This window comes from Lycorma delicatula, chromosome 11 (genome assembly GCF_047948215.1).
Source record: "Lycorma delicatula isolate Av1 chromosome 11, ASM4794821v1, whole genome shotgun sequence".
Classification (NCBI taxonomy): domain Eukaryota; kingdom Metazoa; phylum Arthropoda; class Insecta; order Hemiptera; family Fulgoridae; genus Lycorma; species Lycorma delicatula.
Window position 1 is genome coordinate 66930725 of NC_134465.1, and position 22127 is coordinate 66952851.

Here is a 22127-nt window from a genome sequence, read left to right on the forward strand (position 1 = left end):
CAACAAAAAATGCCACTACGTACTTTGCATAATCATAAATGGGATTATCGAAAAAATAAAATAATACTAATACAGATTCAAGAGGCAAATCAAAAAATAATTATCACTCATTGTGAATAAATGAACGAAGAACTTAAGTATTAATTATAAAATTACAAGTTTGAAAACATTCAACTTTAAAAACAAATCTAAGAAAAAAAATGAACTAACTTTTGTTCCTGGTCAACAGTAATCAAAATATTTAATACAAATACCAATCTACATAGGGCACCTTACATAAAATTAACTAAATCTTAATTTTCAGTATGATTAAAAATTTTACAGAGCTGATTAGGATCTTTTACAGTAAGCAATCATTTTTTTAACAAATTTAATAATCACAATACTATGTAAACACATATATGAAGTAATAATTCGGTAGAATAAAATGGAAGAGAAAACAGGAGATAATTTTGAGGACGAGTAATATATAAACAAAGGTTAATATAATACTTACTATAATTTGACGATTTTAATTTCAGTAAATCAATATTATAAAGATCCAATTCATACTTTTTTTAGAGTTAAATCTAAATTTTTTCTCATTTCTGGAACGTATTGCCCATTTCACAGCAAGTATGTCAGTCTTTATGAAAAATTGCTTAACCCAAGGTACCCAGTTGAACTTTACATTACTGGAAGGGAAAGAGTCAAGCTCTAGTAGCCTGTTATAAATAATTCCAGATTACCTGCAATTCTCCCATACCAAAACTTTTACACAATCAGTTCACTGATAACTTCAAAATCATAGAAGCTACATATGCATTACTCATTTTTAAGAGAAATTATATAATTCAATGCAGATTTTATTAACTGAAATAATCAGATTATAAAAATTTATCTGCATCACATTCAATACTGGGTGTAAAAAAGAAAGAATATAGATACTCTGATTTATTATAATATCTCTTGAATGAGATGTAACTTACAGTATTCAATTAAGGTTAGAATCAAAAGAGCAGAAAGTGTCTGAAGAAAATGTTGAATATGTCAGGAAATCTTTCCTGTGCAACCCTAAAAAATTTGCTAGGAAGGCCAGCTGCTAACTAGCAATACCAGTGATGATAGAGTACGATATTTTAAGGAAACGCTTATACATGCCCCCATATCGTATACAATTGTTTTATTAAATGCCGTAACAAAATGTTTTTAATCAACCAAATTAAAAAAATTATTTGCTTGAATTTCTTTAAGAAATGAACACAGTCCAAAAATACTAATTTATCATGCACTAAATAAATAAGTTTAGCACTTCACCAACAAATTTTCTGATCGATTTATTTATCTAATAAACACTTAACTCACCATCATTATTACATGATGTAGAAGTTTCAGAAGTAGAATTAGTTTTTTGTAGATTAGCAATCGCTTCATTAAAAACTCTTTTTATCATATCTTCTTGAGTTTCTACAACAACAAAAAAATGCAAAAGAAAAGATTTAGGTAAGTAAATGAGATAAAATAATAGGAACCAGAAAAAAATTACAAAAATTTATTTTTAATTCTCTAAACTATAATTTAGAAACCTATCCTGATAAATTAGACAGTAATTTTTTTATTTTGAGTTAGATAATATAGACTAAGTAAGCTACTTTAAAATCAATACTGCACATTATGTACTTACTGATAATAATTAATACTTTTATTATGACTCCTTTTCGTATAAAATACATTCCCAGTGTCACGTGATATTTATTTATTCATTCATTTCGCTTGTAATATTTTATTCATCAGGTTTTAAGCATTTCATTTAAACTACAATAATTGTATGCTTGCAAGCACAAAAAAAAAAATAGCATGAAAAGGTGTAGAATATGACTAAGTGTCATTGTGTAATTTCCACACCATACAATAAGCAGAAAAATATTCATTAATTCTACATGAGCATTATCTTGCATAAATTTACAGTGTATATTTTATTCTTATAAAGAAAGTTGAATATATGCAATGAGAGTAATTAAGAGTATACAAACAAAAACATTTGAATGAATCTGCATAGATATATGCGTATAGAACGGCAAAATTTATGGATAAACAAAACTGTAAATTGTTTTTAAGAACTACAACTAAAATATTAAAAAAAATTCATATTTTTCAGCAAGAAAACTTAAATTGTAACTGTGGTGCTATCCTTAGAGTTCAAATACTTATTATTTCAAACTGCTTACATTTATAATTATCTCAAAGAAAAAATAGATAATTATAACTAAATTATATATATATAAAACACAGTCAACATAAAAACAATTAATTGTAAAAATGAATCTTATGACAAAAACATTATGAAACCAAAGAAATGGTGAAAAATACAAACCACTGAAAAACACAGTGTGGTATCCCTCAAAAAATAATTGTTTATCCTGAATCTGAAAAAAGAATATTTTGAAAATTACAAAGGTTTACTAACCACAGGGCGGTTACAATTACAAAAATAATAAATAGCAAACTAATGTGATGTGCTCTTAATGACTGAGTAGCTTGCTTGTTTTTTCTACACCAGTTGTTTGTTATATTTTGAAACAGCCTCATGATAAGTGAACCAATCTAACTTTAAAAATCAATTTTTTTTCAGTTTTGGGCAACCAACTGTTTTTTGAGAGATAACTTCACATTAAGTGTTTTTTGGGGGTTTGTATTATTCACAATCTTTTTTTCTTGTTTTTGTCATATGGATATTTACTAAAAATTTTACAATGAAATTGTTTTTTTGGTAGTTGTAATCAATTATTTTGGTTATAGTATCCTTCACCCTTTTCTCATAACGTATATGATGCTATAAAATAAATAGAAAACAAATGACCATTTTAGCTTCAAATTGTAGTTGTTGATTTATCCAGCAAAAACACTTATTTCAGATATAGGTATTATTACTAATAATAAATGTTGTAAGTGTATTATTTAAAAATCAGATGGGTGGATAAAGTGACAAATTGATGAAGAAAGAAGGATTTGGAAAAATATAGTTAAAAGAGACAGACTACACATAGGCCACATATTAAGGCATCCTGGAATAGTCGCTTTAATATTGGAAGGACAGGTAGAAGGAAAAAATTGTGCAGGCAGGCCACGTTTGGAATATGTAAAATAAATTGTTAGAGATGTAGGATGTAGGGGGTATACTGAAATGAAACGACTAGCACTAGATAGGGAATCTTGGACATCTACATTAAACCAGTCAAATGACTGAAGACAAAAAAAAGAAGTGTATTATTTCCATTTAAAAGGTATTATACAAGAAACGGAATCTTCAATTTTAAAAATAGTCATTTATGGAGCGAAGACAATCCAAAAGGTGCTGTTGGGAATAGTTTCCAACAGATTTCATGTTAATGTTTGGTGTGGAATTCAATATTTATGACAAAATTCTGGGATCATTTTTTTTCAATGAAACCTTAAGGAAATTTATACATTCATTTCTTAAAAAATAATTTTCCAGCTCTTTTGGAGGATGTAGCTTTACAAACTAGATTGCAAATGATTTTCCAGCACGATGGTGCAATGCCACATGTTTCTTCAACAGCTAGAAATCACCTGAATGCTAATTTTTTACACTGGATTGGACGTGATGGACCAATCAATTGGCTACCATGATCACTCGATTTAACGCGACTAGATCACTTCATTTGAAGCCATATGAAAACAATAGTATCCAACAAAAAGTTAATACTAAAGAAGAGTTACTCATTAAAATACTAAATGCTATTAAATTTAACAATAAATTCTGAAGTGATACGGAAAGCCATCGGAAATATTTTACATTAGACAGACTGCTGTGAACATGATGGAGGGAATTTCAAACAATTACTGTAACTGAGGTTTGTAATTATTTAACATTTCATATATTTTATTTTTGTTTTGCTGCGTTATGAAAACAATGTTTATTAGGTACAGAATAATACAATTTTCTGTCTATTCTTTGTACGTTTTGCTTCAATAAAAAAAAAACAATTTTTAAAAGTTTTTAGTTAATTTTTATTGACTGTATTTACATTAATTTTATCAGAATTTAATCTCTACAAGTTTTGTTACTAAATCTTTCACATTTATTAGTCATCAGATTAATAATCTATATTACAATTAAATGTATAAATAATTACAAAGTTTTTTCATAATAACCTTTTGATAAATTCTAGTATTTTCTAAACCCTGATAGCCTGCGCCATCTGACAGAATATATAAGGAAAAATGGAGGTTTCAATTTTTCTTGATAAGAAAAGAGTAAAACATATGATTGCAGCCTGCGCTATCAGATTAAATATAAATAAGGCTGGCTTGATGTTGGGGAAGAATAAAACTGTCGAATTCATTTTCCATGATGAAAAATATTAAAAACATGTAAATCTTGTCAATTAATGCATATTTAACAGAGTAAATAGCTGTTATATAAAGAAATATACATAACAAAGCCAAATTATCGGTTATCATGTTAGTTTATGTTTTTTTGGTGAACAAAAATCCATGACCTTTCGTAAGAAGCTATACCGTTACTGTGATTAACACCTACTTTATTGTTTTCTTGTCATTTTTTGGTGGAGATTCAACGCCCAAATGTGAGTCTTGATAAAAACACAAATAAATAAATAGCAGACCTAATTTTATCCAATGCACATTTTAGTTTAGTTGGCTTTTCTTGCAACACTTAAGATAAGAAATAAACTTTGTTCTACAGGCAAGTAAAAAAAAAAGTAGCTCCACAAGCATCACAAATTTGCTACCTCACTGAGAAGCAGTTGTCCTTCCAGCAACTGGAAGGTGATAGTATTGAATCACAGATAGAACAATTCCCATGACATTCAATCGAGGAAGAAAGAATAACAATAAGGTATTAACTTTGATCAGAGTTTATCATTCTGACAGGACTTAAGGTAGCAAAAATTATCTGGTTTTCAAATGAAATGTGAACACAGATTAAGACCTATGTTGACATTTTACATTTTTTAATGCTATTTTCCCATTCATCATCATTGTCAAACCTTTGTGATGCAAGCTACTGTTGAAGGTGCAGAAAAAGAAAACAATCACTGGGAGCTAAGTCAAGGCTACAGAGTGAATGAATGAAATTTTTCTACTGTCTGATTTGCTGTGTATAGATGGGCATTATCATGCAAACACAAATTCACAGGATAGGATCCCATGTCATTTGTTCCTTATAGTTCTAAGACTTTTAACATTTTGCAATGCGTATCAGCATTCACGGTCATTCTGCAATCACTAAATTTTCTTGTTTGAACTTCCTTAGTATAGGAGATGATGAATGCTGTCATGGATAACATCAACTGCTGTTTTGTCTCAAAGTTCATTAAATAAAAAAGTTTTCATTTCCAGTAATAAACAATTCATCACTTTCATTTTCATAATGCCATAAAAATTCATGTGCTGCAAATGGGGCTACGTAAAATTTCTTGGTATATGATGCGTACCATCATACACCAAGAAAAAATTCAGTCACTTGATCACCTGTGCCAAAGAATAACAGCACCTGTAGAAGTGACTCCTATAGTCATATTCTCCAGTGTTGGATGAGGTGAATTATTGGTTTGATGTCTGCAGGGCTGTAATCAGTGCTCCTATTGTTATGTAAAGAAGTAAAAAAAAAAACTACACTTTGTACTTTCATGTAATAAAGTACATAGATTTGCAATTCTAAATGTAATAAAGTCATTTAATTTAAAGTTGCAAAGTTCTTTTTTGGACAACTGGTAAATATCTGAAAAATAAAACTTTCTTCCAATGAAGTGAATACAGTGAACCATTAATATGTATGAAAAACTAAATGCTTCATAAAATCTAAGTTTGAAAGAAATATAGTAATTTTCAAAAAATCATTCTGTTAACAGAGTACACACAATTTTCTATTATTGATTCCAATATTAATTGCACCAGTTGCTGGAAATAAATTCTGCGTAGATTTTTGAATTGAAGAAAACAACAGTCATTTAAAATATCAAGATAAGTATTTTCATTAACAGTTTTTTGCAAAGAAAAAGAGCCCAATTTCATGATTTGTTATTAAATCACACCAAAGATTAGCTTTGGGTATTTCATATGATTTAAAAAAAATTACATGTTGATTTTCAGATATCTATGTTAAGGAATTATGTTTACTAACAAAACCATTAAGAAATTTCAATAGTGAATTGGAAACAATTTTCTCTAACATGGTTTTATTTCTTCCAGTAGCTTAAACAGAACTTTAAAATTATACAATTATACAAGTGCTAACTTTTATGTGGAGCTTTATAAGTAGTTTTTTTTTTGAAATTTATAACTTTATGCTTAAATGAGCAATGGATTTATTAGGACTTTTAATTGAAAATCGACTAATTTTTTCAAACACTTTCTTCTGACAATAATGGCCTTCAAATTGATTTGTTTTAAAACTGATCCATTTCCTTTGAACTAGTTGAACTGGCATTGTATATTATTTTCTTGTAATGACTTCTTTTTAAATCTATCCCAAATTGCACATTTAGCTAAAATTATTGGCTTCAGTGCATCGAGACATAAAACACACTGTGATTTTCCTTGAAGAAAAAACATAGTAAACAATGAAATACATATCTGCATATACAGACTAATGCAATGGTTAAAATGTCTGAAATATTTTGGGTAAGACATTTTGGTAATGCTACCAACATAATTTCTCAAAATGTCCTTAACAATTGATCCGAACTAATAAAACCCAACCATTCTTTTATAATGACTGTATCAATTATTTTAAAGATTGATTTTAGATAAAAAATTTACTTAACAAATTTAATAAACAATTTTAAAAAAGGACTTTAGAAATAGATTTGTATAGAGTGTTTCTAAAGGTTCTGGCAATCATTCAACGGGTGATAAGAAAGTGAGGAATCTAGCAGTGTTTATCTATTGAAAAATTAATAACCAGTTGTATGATTCACTTATACGGGAACATTTTAATTAAATTTTACAGTTAAATATAAATAAAATCTGTTTAAAAAAATTTGAAGAAGACTAATAAAACATGAAATCAAGTCTCATCTTACTCACTTGTCTGTAGGGGACTTAAAACTTAATGTGGTTAAAATTTCATGCACTTTGATCTAATTTGGTGCTTAATGGTTAATCTAGTTTAGTAATATTAAGCAAAATTAAAATATATATTTACATATATTTAGGATATGGAGCCTTGTTGGAACTGAGTCAAAAATGTAACAGAAGTTCGAATTTATGTAGATAAATAGTTTTTCAAAGTTTCATATGTTTTTAACAATATATCTTGGGAAATATACCAAAAACTCTAAAAAAAAATTAAACCAATTATATCTCCACGTAAATAAAACAATTACTGTATCGAATTCCAATCTCCTACATGCCCCAACAAAAAATTGATTTTTTAAAATGGTGGGAAATACTACAATTCCTTGGAAGATGATCAAAATTTAATGGGACAATGCCTGCTTTATATATAAAATATTTGAGCCAAATTACTAGCTTTAATGTTCAAGCAATCCCGAAATATTTAATAAAATATAGGCATATTACACACATATATATATATATATATATATATATATATTAATTTATGTACATTGATACACACATATACGTGTGTATCCATATATGGATATATACACGTAGATACACACATGTACGTACATAAATACACCCTTCAAGAACTTTTCTTTTCATGGATTTTATGTTTTTTTATTAGAGAAGAGATCGAGATTTACAAAAACTCCTGTATCCAAAACTCTGACTTAACACCATATTATCTTGACCAAAACATAAAAGATAAAGCAGTAGCTTTGTCTAAGAAAGAAAACGTTAAAAGACATTATCTAACAAATCATAAAAATTACGAAGAAGATTATCCACGTGGCACTGCGTTAAGAAAAACAAAAGTGCAACAACTGAAGGCACAAATAACTGCACAACAAAATAGTTTTTTAAAATACAATACAAATTCGAAGACAGCTACGATTGCTTCATTCAAAGTTGCTGAAACATTGATTAAACACAACAAACCGTTTCAAGATGGGGAAATATGGAAAGAGGCATTCATTAAAGCTGGAGAAGAATTGTTTCAGAATTTTAAAAATAAATCTGAAATAATGACATTAATCAAAAATATGTCGTTATCGCGAAATACAGTTATGCGTAGAACAGAAGGAATGAGCCGAAATCTTGAAGACATTTTACATGAAAACATTAATAAATGCGTTGTATTATCACTGCAGTTTGACGAATCTACAGACTATATCGGTACTGCACAATTATGTGTTTTTATTCGAATGGTTTTCGATGATATGTTGGTTACAGAAGAATTATTAACTATTACTCCAATGCATGATCGCACAAGAGGTCAAGATATCTTTGATTTATTTAAAAATTATATTGCACGAACAAATTTTCCAATCTGCAAGTTGGTATCAATAACCACTGACGGGGCTCCAGCAATGATTGGCAACAAAAGTGGCTTCGTTGCTTTGTGTAAAGGTGATGATGACATTCCAAATTTTATTGACTATCATTGTATCATACATACTCAAATATTATGTTCAAAAGTGTTAAAATTCAATCATGTTATGGATGTTGCGTTTAAAATTGTAAATTCCATAAGATCTAAAAGTTTGTCACGTCGTCACTTTCGCGCTTTGCTGAATGAATGCGGTGAAGAACACAATGAACTGTTACTTCATACTGATGTAAGATGGTTAAGTCATGCTACATTTTTAGCAAGATTTAGAGAACTTCTGCCACAAATAACCTCATATTTACAATCTAAAGGTGATTCATATCCGCAATTAAATGATCAAGAATGGCTTCTCGATCTTGCTTTTTTCTGTGATGTTACTGAAAAATTAAACCAATTAAATCAGCAACTACAGGGTAAAGGTAAAACAATAATACATATGATTAGCATTTTGAAGTCATTTAAGGAAAAATTAAATATGCTTACAATGCAACTAAAGCGTCGTGATTTAAAACACTATCAAAATCTGGCAGATGAATCTAAAAATAACAAGACTGTTGCTTACGACAAATAAGCTGATGTTATTGGAATGCTTCTGAATGAATTTGATAGAAGATTTCTCAAACTAAGTGAACTTGAAGATATTGCCTGTTTTTTATCTTACCCATTTAATGACATCGACGTTGAAAGTCTTGCACAGAAACTTCACAATTTTCTTAATACTACTAATATAGCAGAATTAGAAGAAGAAATACTAAATATTAAATGCGATATAAATCTAAAATCAATGGTTTCAGATAGCAATTTTTGGAAACTAATAAGCAAAGATAAATATCCAAATATTTGGACATGCTGCTCTTATGCAATGCCAAGTTTCATCCAAATAAAAATTGTATGCTTAAAATTTGTTTTGTTCGTATTTATTTCTTGACATTGTTTTTTTTTTAATTTTAATTAATATTGTTGGAATTCATAAAATAAAAAATATGTTTTGTTCGTATTTATTTCTTAACATTGTATTTTTTTAAATTTTAATAAATATTGTTTGAATTCATAAAATAAAAAATATATCGTAGGCTTAGATTGCAAACCTGCTAACTCATATTCAGCATATTTTGCACAACTTTCTTAAAACGCATAAATTTTTTGCTTGTCACATGATTTCAATTAAATAGGTGCATAATAGCGGTGTTTCATAGCCAATGTAAGGTGTTTTTCTCTTTCTAATAGTGTGAAAATGTAATTTTTGACCAAAAGTGGAAGTTTGCAATTTAAATCGGCGATATAATGACTTCTTTAATTATCTTCTAAAATTTTAAAATTATTTGCCCATATCCATAGTCGACCGCAGACTATATTTTATGGAAAAAGTAGCCCCTAAAAGCTAAATGTTTGGCCACACCTGCACTAGACCAACCCGGTGGGTTTGGTATCCAGTCTGGAACTCAGATTCATCACTCCAATCATAATTCTACACTCCCAAAACCCATATCGGTTAACAGAAGAGGTGGCAAGCAACTGGAAAGTTACAATCACATATCACACAGAATTTCTATCATCTTTGTGCTGTTTCACAATGTATGTGCTATTTGTTTTTTGTTACTTTGTCAATATTAACTTTTAAGAAATGTATATAAGATTTATTTCTAGTACTTTACGAATATTTTATAATAAAAAAAAAAGATGATGCAGAAAAGCATTTTATGGCTTAAAATGAAATCCCTTCCTGTTAATGACATCTAGTGTGGACCGTACTCCCAGCACCCTCTCTAGCCAGTTCTATAGGGTCCTTATCTTTTATCCTGGTGACTGTTTTACTGTCATATTGACTACAGTTGACTATGGACTCTGACTCAACAAAGTTATACCAAACATTCAGTAAAACATCCAGAATATCATACATTCAATCACAAAACCACATGAAATAAAAACTATGATGAAGGAGTTTAAAAAGTTTTAAGTTATGAGTATTTTTAACTGAAAAATGTTTAGTGCAATTAAAAATACTTTCTTTCTTAAGTTTAAATGGATCCAATTAAGCTAACTTCAGAATCAATATGCTGAATCACCAGTATAAGAAGTGTTTTTACACTGAGATAGTATTAAAAAAAAAAATGTAACTAAATGTGATGCATTAAAAAAATAATGAAAATTATACTGAAGATAAAAATTAAAAACAAAAAACCTTCATCACACATATATAAAAAAAAAAAAAATATCAAGACATATCAACCAGGGTTAATAGTGGAAGGAAATGTGAATAATAAAATATACATTAGAGTAATTTCACAATAAAAAACAGTACAATTAAAACAGTTTTAAAAAAATTTAACAAAAATTTATGCATAATGCATTTTCTTTAAAAAAATAAAGGTTGTAAGGAACAGACTGGAAAGTAGAAAATTATTTAAGTTATTGATAACAAAAAAAAAATTAATACACAGTAAAATACATACTATTAATATTAGGTTTTGTAGCATTAGAATTCTTCATCGTTTCATCACTTTTACTATCTCCAGCATTTCTGAGGAAAAGAAAAAGAAAAATTAGCTTACTGCATTATTATTATTATTAACAAGCAATAATAAATAAAACAAATTATATAATAAAGCAGCACAAGAAATATTTTACAAACTACTCTAGTATTTAAATTGTCACGAAGTTAAAAAAAAATTATGGGAACATTATTCAAGTATTAACGATCATTTGATTAACGATCAAAGCAATATGGTTGAAAGCTCAATTTAAAAAGTAAATTACCAATATCATCGAACACTCTCATTAATTGTAAATGATTAGCAGAACCAAGAGAGAAGTTACTGAAGAGGTGGAGTTATGCCTTGTGTGAAAGATTTTGAGTGACATTTAAGGTAACGAGTACCAGCAAAATTTGTTCTAAAACTATTAAACTTTTCACAAAAGCAACACCGACAGAACAATTGTTACCCAACATTCTTGATGGCTCAGAATTAGTCAAATGTGTAATAACAGGTGACAAAACATGAGTGTAAAAATTATGATATTGAAATGAAAGTCCAATCATCCCAACAGAAGCTTCCTGAAAAACCAGATCAAAAAAAGCATATAGAGTTCAATTGAATATTAAGGTTCTTCTTACTGTTTTTTTCCAATTGCAATGGGGTCATCCATTATGAATTCTTACCAAAAAGGCCATATGGTCAGGTCAACAAACAGTATTAATTACCAGTATTAAAAGGTATATATGTGGAATCAAAGAGAAATATTGCAAATACGGATAAAAAATTTTTGGATTTTGCGTCACAATAATGCTCAGCTCACACTTTACTATTAATCTGTAATTATTTAACCAAAAATAACATCAAACTAATGCCTGTCTTTGTATTCTACAAATATGGCATTCTATAACTTTTTCTAGTTCTCACTGATAAACAGAACATTAAAAGACAATGACTTGTGATGATAGATAAAATAAAGGAAAAATCTCTAAATAAACTTAAATCTATACCAATAAACACTTTCCCCAAATATTCTAATTTGACACCCATCTCTGGAGACTACTTTCAAAGGAATATATCAATGTAGAAGAAAAAGGATTTTTTTTTATAAAAATTACAATTATATATATATATATATATATATGAAATTTTAAAATGGTCCTGGATTGGCAACATATTTTGAAATAGTAAGTGAAAAATTACTACTTCAAAATCAGGTTTCATAAATTGACATCATTTATGTAATCATAATATGGTGGGTTTTACATCCACCAATCACTTTAACAGCTACTGTTGGAAACAACTACAGAGAGCAAAATACATGCACAATCCAATATTACTGAGGTAATGGATGCATGTCTACTGTAACATATGATGAAAATATTTAACATGAATTTAAGTGATAAAAGAAAATACTGCGAGAATTGGAATCTAAGTGGAAAGATGCTACAATATTATCCAAATTATCTGAAAATGCACTATATTTACTGATATGCAAAATATTGCTTCAAAAAATGTTACCAGCACATCAATAAATGAAGGTCAAAAAGTACCTTACATATGCGCAGTATAACATATCTGAAGCAACCATCACACAATCCTGACTTGGTGCCAGCTTATTCTTACTTGTTCAACGTTTGAAATTTACTTGAAAACAAAGTAGATACAAAGATCCTGATGGCATCATCAATGATACAACAAAGCATCTGAAGTTTCTAAGAATTGCTTCAAGGAATGTTTTCAAAAACTTTAACAAAAAATTCTAGCTAGTTAAGGTAAATACTTTGAAGTATATTTTTTACTTACACAGGTTTTATTTTTAAATAAATGTAAGCTAGGAAGTTTTTGAAACTGTTTTGTTTAATTAATTAGTAATGAAATTTACAAATACAATATTTTATATTTGGAATGATTTAGAAATACCAACCAGTTTTAATTCTTCTTATCCATTATTTTATCAGTTCACTTTTACGTAAGCATTAACAGACAGAACATAATTTAATAATTAATAGAAGTGCAGCAATAATTTTAACCAATAATTTTAATATTCCAAATGAGATAAAAGTACAGCAGTGTTAAAAATTATTTATGATAGTTTTAATCATATAAAAACAAATGTACAGGGTATAGTTACTATAAAATTTATTTATTTATTTATTTTTTTATTTACTGCTTTGTTTTATCCCTAGCACATTTAATAACTTGGAGAAACTTCCTCTGCTTCATCAAGATTTTTTTTATAGAATGTAATTCAAAACATAATTTAAAATTACTTAAATCTAATTAAATTTCATTAAAAAAATGAAGCAGAAATTTCTGTGAGAGTACTAACTAAATTTATTTTTTTACTAATCAATTATGAACTGGAAATCATTTGTCTAAATTACATTAATAAGACAAAATCCGTTTCAATGAATAAATTTGATTAAATATACAAAAAAAGCACTACTACAAAAAATGAAGTAAGCAAGTATACCCACTGACTAACTGATATGGACTGAATAAAATAAAAGGTAAATTATTTTATTAAGTATTTTTACTTTCATGGCTACAGCTCTACTTCTGATATATATAGCAACTATGCTATAAAAGTAAAGTAGAAGGATAAGTTCCAAATTTCAACGTTGTTTTGTGCAAATCTTGACATTTCACAAACTCAGAGTCCTAAAAAACGATAACAATTTCCAGAAGATGTATGTTTATATGTATATGTTTTAGTTTGTATTTTGATTAATATTTCTTGATTTTTACTGATATAAATTCTTCAAAAATGGCTCAAAATTTCCTTTATGTGGAACAATGGTGGGATTAAATTTTGAAAAAATTGACATTATTGGTATTAAGTTTTCGCATTTTGGATTTCTGTACAGTTGTTGTAGAAAATTAAGTTTTAATATGACAAAAGTATTTATTAAGTAATTTTTTAAATTCTAAAATTTTAAGTCGATTTTAATTAGGGGAAGGAGAACATTCAATATTAATTTCAAAAGTTTTCATCTCATATCTTGAAAAGTTGAAATTCTGACTGAAAGCAAAAAAATTTGCTTTATCAAAAAAGGGGTATCATGATATCTATATTTTTCTGGCTAGAATATTCCAGAAGGTGTTGGCTAAACTTAAGGGACCAATTCAGAACATCACAGTAAACAAGAAGTTCATGCGGACAAATCCCTTACTTGCCATTTTCCCTCTATCTCCAATGTTTTATAAACTTTTGTTCCCCTGACAACAGCTATAGGGTGTCCTGAGAGGTGTTGGCCAAACTTAAAGGACTGATTAATACATCGAAGCAAGTAAAACCCTTCACATAAAAAATGACTTACCTCGTTTTATTTTCCCCCTGTTCACCATTTACTGTTTTTTTAATAAGATTTGTATTTTAATAGATCAAGATTTTTTTTTTAAATTTGGTAATTAAATACCCAACATTTACAAAATAAATAGGTTTGAAAAGTTTCCCTACGAAAATTACAAAATTGTAGCTATTTAAATTTGTTAATCATAATAGTTCCGTAAATATTAGTCTTATAGAATTTTTATTAGATAAATTGTTAAGCCTTTCATTGTGAATAAAACGACATCTCATTTATTCAAATCTGTTTACAAACAAACAGCTGTGATATGTCTAAAATTTTTATAATGGAACACAAATATTACACATTAAAACAGGCAAAAAATTGTCAGACTTCATAATTTACAGTCCACACTCCCCCTTTAGATAAGCAAGTAAGGTGGTGTCTGATTTCACATTAATTATTTTTCTTCTACCATTAAACAGATTCTACATTTACAAGAGATTTAATTTAAATATCTTCTTACAAGAAAAATATACAAAGAGTTATTAATTTTTTACATGAAGTAGCATCGTTACATTCATTATCAGCTAGTGAAATATCACCAGAACTTCTAGGAACATTCTGTAAATACCAATTTCTAAATTTTTTTATCTAAAATTGTTTTCCAAAATAATTTCCATCTGTATTTTGTAATTTATTTGGTCGATTTTTAGTAAAAATAATATAATCATTAATATTTAAAAACCCAATGGTACATTTGAAATAAAGGTTTGTAAAGTATGAAACCAAGAAAGTTATATATAATCCTTTGTTGTCTATATTAAATTTAAATCTATTGAAAATTAAATAAAATATTATAATATTTAAAGTATTCAGTAACTTCCATATAATTAGTGCTTCAACAAAATATTTACAGAATATTAACACAATGTATCATTTCTATTTTTTTTAACTGCAATCTAGCAGCACTATTTGTCACTATCTTAATTTGTAATAAGCTTTTCAAAATTCATCAAAAAATGAGAGATGAATCATAATGAGCCACATAATTCAAAGTAAAGGAATGGGTTAATAGCACTGACCTGCATACACAAGTCACCATATGATTTTGATAACTGCTCCAAAAATAACAAGCAAAATAGAATCATATCCACATATACAAAAGTTACCCACTTTTGTTTGCAAATTTCAACTTCGGGACCTCAACTTAAAGTAATGAGAGAAAAACTGGGAATCCAACAAAGCTTTAACCCGTGTAATATTTTTTTCTTATAGCACATAATAGTATCTGGGAAAGGAAAAAAGAAAAAAGTTATTTTTAGACTAATCAGTTCTGTAGTTAGTGCTTCTGTCCACCATACACGTCATATGCAAACTATGCTACAAACTAGATATCCCTGACCAAATCAACCAGATTTTGTAAAAAAAAGAGAACGCAGAAGTAGGCAAAACATATATTAACCAAAAAAATAAATTTCTATTTTAATTAATAAATATTTAAAATACTTACTTTGTATGCTCACCACTTTCTGAATTTGACTGCGGTTTAGCTGCTGCTTTTTTCTTCTGTGTATTATTTTTGTCTGATGGCTGTTGCTGTCCATCAGTTGGATTTTTTTTCGGTTCTTGTGGTTGTGACTGTTTCCGTCGCGTTTTCTTTCCAGGTGCCTCATTCATCTGATTTATATTCTGCTGATTAGGTTCTTGATTAAAATTAGGTATAAATGGAGACTGATTGGTATTAAACATATATTGTGGGTTTCTTTGAGGAAAACTATTAGGATCCATTGGTATATTATAACCACCTGATGGTTGCAGTGGAAATTGTTGCGGTGGCTGGGTAAAATTCTCATTACGTACAAGATATAAACCTTGAATGGGTTGATTTATATCAAGAAACTGTTTGTTGTTAAAAAAAGAATTCATCGGTTGAGAAGGATGAGAACATGAATCTTCAGTAAATTTTGAAGTATTTTTTAATTTATCATTTGGATTTGCCTGTCCAAAAAATGGATTGGAAGCACAATCAATATTATTAGAATTTAGAGGAAAATCTTGATAAGGAGATGTTCTTGTACTTGTTCCAGGAAACCAAGCCGGGTCACTGTAAGACTTTCCTCCATTATTCCCATTACTTTCTGCTTTCATATATTTAGATGAGTTGCTAAAAAAAAAAATATTTAGTTTTAAATACTTCAAAAATACAACACTAATAATAATAATACTAACAGCAATATTTATGTAATTACTCTAGTAATGTAAAGTATGATGGTTGTTCAAAACGTTCTCAACAAAGAGAACAGCATTTTTCTGATTTTTTTTTTTCCATGTAATCAGTCTCTTGCAATTTGATATATTTAGATTAATGACTTTCCAACTTTTTAATATTCTTAGTATAATGTGATTTATCAGACTTTGCAAAATAAACAGTTGTCACTCACAGCTTTCACCTCTTAATTTGAAACGAATCTTTGTCTAGCAAGCCATTTATTAGCCTTTAAAAAGAGGAAATAATCATTAGGAACCACATCTATTAAATAAAGCACATGCATTATCGTAGAGAAAAAACATTTCTATCTGGGCAGATATGGGAATTTGGTCCGAATAGCAACTTTCAATTGGTCCAGTATAGTAAAAACATAATAATCCTTGATGATGGTCCAACATTTTCTTCAGATAGTTTATAAGCACCACAATTTTTATGACGGGTTATCAATACGTGAACCTCACTGTTAAATTTTGTTTTCTTTAATGGAAAACAGCTTCTGAAATAATAGTGATGTTTCAAAGGTTTTTAAAAAGAAACTTTAAGAATTATAATTGGTTCACTAGTAATTATATATTTCAAATGAGGGGAAATATCACTTGAAGACCATCTAAGATCTCACTAAACTTTCACTATTAGTAATAAAAAAATCTTGAAAAATTTTCCAATTCAATTTACAAAGATTGCTGTCAGGCTGTTGAAGAGATTTCTGAATTGATTTATGTTTTGAAGCTCTTGCTAATGAATTTTAATGGTGATTTGGAACATAAAAAAATTATGCCAAATTTTTTTAATTGTGTGATTTGAAACTAAAAAATTTGTGCCTTGGTTATTTATAAATCAGACAACCATGTACACAGATCATATTAACGTGTTGTGATTTGAAGGATCAACTTTAAAATAATCTGACTTTTCTAAAATTGTGACAAGTGATAACAATGTTATGACCCAGAAACAAAACGACAATTGCCAGTGGAAATGACAGAGTACACCGAGATCAAAAAAGCATAAAACATTTAACCAAATGTGAAGGCAATGTTGGTATGTGCTTTTCAATGGGATTCTGTTAATAGAAAATGAATCAACATCTCTACTTGTATATGTTGAGAAGATTGTATGTGATAAAAATGAGAGTGGAAGAATCGTGAGATAAGTTTCTGTACCATAAAAAAGCTCTATGTGACCAATTGTTTCTGTCAAAAACAAGATGGCCATATCCCTCACCTTTGCTATTTGCCCAACCTCACTCAACGTGACATCTTGTTCCTACAAATGAAAAAAAACTCAAAGGACAATTTTTTTGAATTAAAGATGAAGTGGAAGAAACGTCGCGGCATGCCGTGAAGAAAATTCATCTTGAAGAAACCCAAAGATGTTTCCACCATTTGAACAAATGGAATATACTTTTAAGGAAACTAAAATTTTCATAAGTAGAACTCATAAAAAATTATTTTTTTTTATAATTCTGGTTATTTTTGGGTACTCACATATGTAAATGAAAGTATCTAAAACATATAAATGTACATATACATAAGTGTATACAAACATAAATGCAAATGAAACATTAATGTATGCAGACACAAACGTTTTAAACAGAAAATTTTCTAAGTTTCATCCAATAGCCAGAAAGAGATCATGCTTTAAATCACCATTCGAGAAATTTGCAACACCAGTTAGTAGCAATACCCATCTTATCAAAAAATGAAGAATTGTTTAGGGGATCTGAACATTGCTAGGATTGTAACCTAATTATTGAAGTGTATAAAATAAGAACAATATTCTAACAGGTGAAAACATTTTCAAAAAACTAATTCCTGCAAAGATAAATAATGAGCTGAAAGTCAAGAACTTCACTACAGGCTGACATTTTTTTGTGACGAGGGTATAGTAATCAATTTGACAATCTATTAAAAAGTATTTTCTAGTAAATGGTAAAAAATGTCTAGTACTCTTACCCTGATACATTTTCTGCCAAAGCATCAAATTGCCGAAGTTTCTCATTTAAAAGAGCTGTAAGCAGAGATTAAGAAATAAATTAAAGATTTTCATAATAATAAAACCAAAAAACATATTTTTACAGGTATACATATTATTGAATGTGTTGTCCAGTGAGTTTAATTAACATTACCAACCTCCATGGTTGAGTAGGTAGCATCTTGACATTTCGTGCAGAGGTAACAGGTTCGAACCTTGGTCAGGCATGGCATCTTTTTATATGCGACCAATTTTCACTAATGACAATAACTGTTGATGCCAGCTCTTTCATAACAAAAAAAAAAGATTAACATTATTAACAAAAAACATTTATGAACACATGAAAACGGTAAGCTTAATATACACTAAACAATTTAAAAGGTTTGATAAAAAAATACGGGGAATTTTAGTTTTTCTCAAAAAATCTTTATTTATTCATCAATATTGATTTTGTCCCCTTCAAAGTACTCTTTTCAGATATACATTTGTGTCAGCGCTTTTTCCAATCTTTGAAGGAACTTTGGAATGCAATTTCTGGTATGGCATTTAGTTCCTTCAGCGATTCTGTCTTTATCTCTTCAAGCCATCTTTCATGGTTCTTTTCAGCTTGGAGAATAGGAAGAAGTCATAGGGAGCCATGTTTGGAAAATACAGAGGCTGAGGTATCATAATGGTGTTTTTGAAAATTCACAAACAAACAGTGAAATGTGAATAGGTGCAATTGCCTTGAACTGTTTCACCATAAATCTGGGCATTTCTTTGGATTGCTTCATGCAAACCGCCTAGTACTTGCAGGTCCTTGCATCCTTATTGAATCTTATAGTCATTTTCAACGTTGTAACTGGTTGATGTGCTGAAATATCTAGGGTACTCATCATCCTCAACATCTTCATGTCCTTCTTGGAAATGTTTGTACTACTTGTAAATGCTTGTTTTATTCATAGAAGAATAGTCATTCAACATTTTCATTGCAGTGCTGCAGTTTATTCCACTACTAAAGGAGAATTTAATGTAAATTATTTATTCCATTTTTTCCAGAAGTTAAAAATTGCCAACCATACAAAACACATGTAACCTCTTTGAAAGCCAAAAATAAACTAAGCATCCAATACAACTACCAATGTAAACATACATTAAGAAAAACTGAACAAACACAAAAAAAAATTGTGGCAACTGAACTTATACAGCCTGTGAAATTAAAAAATTCTGTATACAGATTTTTAACAATACAAGCAAAAACTCAAAGATATCATACTCAATTATGACAAAACAGATGAACTGATACATTCTTTATTTCATAACCTTCAATTGAGTTCAGTTGATCATGCCAATTGTCAGTTTTACATGAATGACAATAATGCTCACCTGATTTTACTACTGATAATGAGTCCATAGATTCAAAGATCTTTTTATACAGATTGCTGAGGTTATATTAATCTTGCTATTTTGATGTGTTCATAAGTGGTTTTGTTAATGATGATATACATGTTTATGTGTGTATATGTATGTGTGTATATGGGGGGGTGGGGGTGTATGTACATATATATATATATATATATATATATATATGTGTGCAAGTGTGCATATGTATGTATGTATGTGTGTGTGATAAATGCAATGTATATTATGAAATACAAGGTCTGTAAATAAAGTAATGAGACCGGTTTAGAAAGACCTTTTATTTACAATCCAATTACACGTGGACTCTCAAAATAGTTCCCTTGGCAAACCATGCAACACTTCAAATGGTTTTTCCACTCTTCATAGCAGTGTTGGACTCAGCAACCGGAATATCGCTTCAGATGGTCGGTTACATTTATGTTTTATACTGTTCCAAAATGGTCTCCTTTGAGGTGTTTTTTTAAAGTTGGTAACAGGAAAAAGTCACAGGGACACAATTCAGGTGAAAAGGATGGTTGAGGAACTATAGGAATGTTTTTCTTTGCCAAAAACTCATTAATTGAGAGTGCAGTGTGACAAGCTGCATTGTCTTGATGCAGGATCCGGTTGTCTTTGATGGCTGGTCTCACGCAGCCAACTCTTTTCCACAATCTTTCAAGAATTTCTAAAAAAAAAAAAAAAAATGGTTTACAGTCTGTTCTGTAAGCAAAAACTCCTTATGGACAATGCCATTTTTAATTTGCTCATTTTTTTCTTTTTTGGGACGTGGTGAGTTTGAAGTGTGCCACTCCTTGCTTTGGCGTTTTGTTTCTGGGTCGTACTCAAATAACCACGATTCATTACCAGTAACAACATTTTTTTAGAAAATCAGGGTCAGTTTCAATTCGCCTAGAAGATCGCGGCACACTTCCATTGTTGTTTTTCTGTTCAACACTGAGGTTTTTTGGGACCAATTTTGCAGACTTTTTTCATGTCCAATTTGTTTGTCAAAATTTGATGGACCATGGTATGGTTCACATTCAATTGTTCTGCAATCATTCTGACAGTTAATCGCCAGTCATACAGTATCAAATCTCAGATTTGCTCAACATTGGTGGCATGTTTTGACGTTAACAGTCTTCCAGAGTATGGATCATCTGCAGCTGATTCCCAGCCATCTGAAAATGCTTTAAACCACCAAAAAACTTGAGATTGTGACAGAGCGCCAACTCCATATGTCCTTTTCTATTTTGAAAAAGTTTCAGTTGCATTCTCACTGAGTTAAACAAACAAACTCGACTGCACAATATTGCTCATAATTAGTATCAGTCATTTTTGTAACGCACAACAAAAACTTGCATCATGAAAATTTTGCTTACGTCTCACATGGCAACAAGAGATTAAAAATATTAACACTTAATATAAATAAACTCTTCATGTAACCGTATGTTTACTAGTAACTTTACAATGTTGCCACTTTGGCTACCAAAAAAAAACTAGTCTCATTTCTTTATTTACAGACCTTGTATAGTATTTTATATTCACTTATAATGTAACTATAATATCTTTACAAAAATGTTAACATACTACAAGTAATAAATAAAATTAAAATAAAAGTATTCAGAAATTACGTATATTTTTTATTATATATTTATTTATACTACATTTAAAGAAATAAGATCCTTGTTATAGGGCTGAAAGAGTAATGATTACAATCAATTTTACAAAAATATATGAATATAAGAAAACATATAGTAGGGCCAGTTAACTATACATCAAGCTTTTATCTTCATGGCTCCCACACTAACATGAGTAGGCTATCATAGAGGGATATACTGACAGCAAAGAAGTGGAAGGAGATGGGTAGTTAGCTACCTCAACATTTACGAAGATAAATGCTGATGTTTGATAAAACAATGGCAACTTACGGTTGATATAACTGCTTCACATGTACTATCAGTCACGGAAATGCTCATTCCATTACTACAAAGCGCTTTGTGTTTCACAAAATCTATGTGAGGTAGGTTATAATATTAGTTCCAAAAATTAGAAATATGCCCGACAGGAAATTTTTCAGACTACTGAATCAATTTCAACAAGAAATAATTTTTTCATTTAATAGTCACATGTGACGGACATGGGTCCATCACTACACTCTCAAGTCAAAATCTGTAGTACGAAATAGCACAGCAATGGAAATCTTGACTTGTAAAAAAAAACATCTGTCAGGAGGAAGAGTCCTAACAACCATTTTT

At 29.1% G+C, this 22127-nt stretch overlaps 1 protein-coding gene across 9 annotated transcripts in view; it reads right to left on the reverse strand.

Moving 5' to 3' along the window:
* The window catches only part of LOC142332080 (uncharacterized), a 127466-nt gene that overhangs the window by 67235 nt on the left and 38104 nt on the right, over positions 1 to 22127 (reverse strand). For 7 of the 9 annotated variants that reach the window (XM_075378277.1, XM_075378273.1, XM_075378274.1 and 4 more), the window contains 4 exons: positions 18474 to 18528; positions 15763 to 16416; positions 10936 to 11003; positions 1345 to 1446 (listed from right to left, as the gene is read on the reverse strand). In XM_075378277.1, coding sequence (XP_075234392.1) covers positions 1345 to 1446; positions 10936 to 11003; positions 15763 to 16416; positions 18474 to 18528 — 879 coding nt within the window. Of the gene's footprint in view, positions 1 to 1344; positions 1447 to 10935; positions 11004 to 15762; positions 16417 to 18473; positions 18529 to 18650; positions 18747 to 22127 lie in introns of those variants that run through there. The other 2 variants (XM_075378275.1, XM_075378276.1) reach the window with 2 other exon arrangements.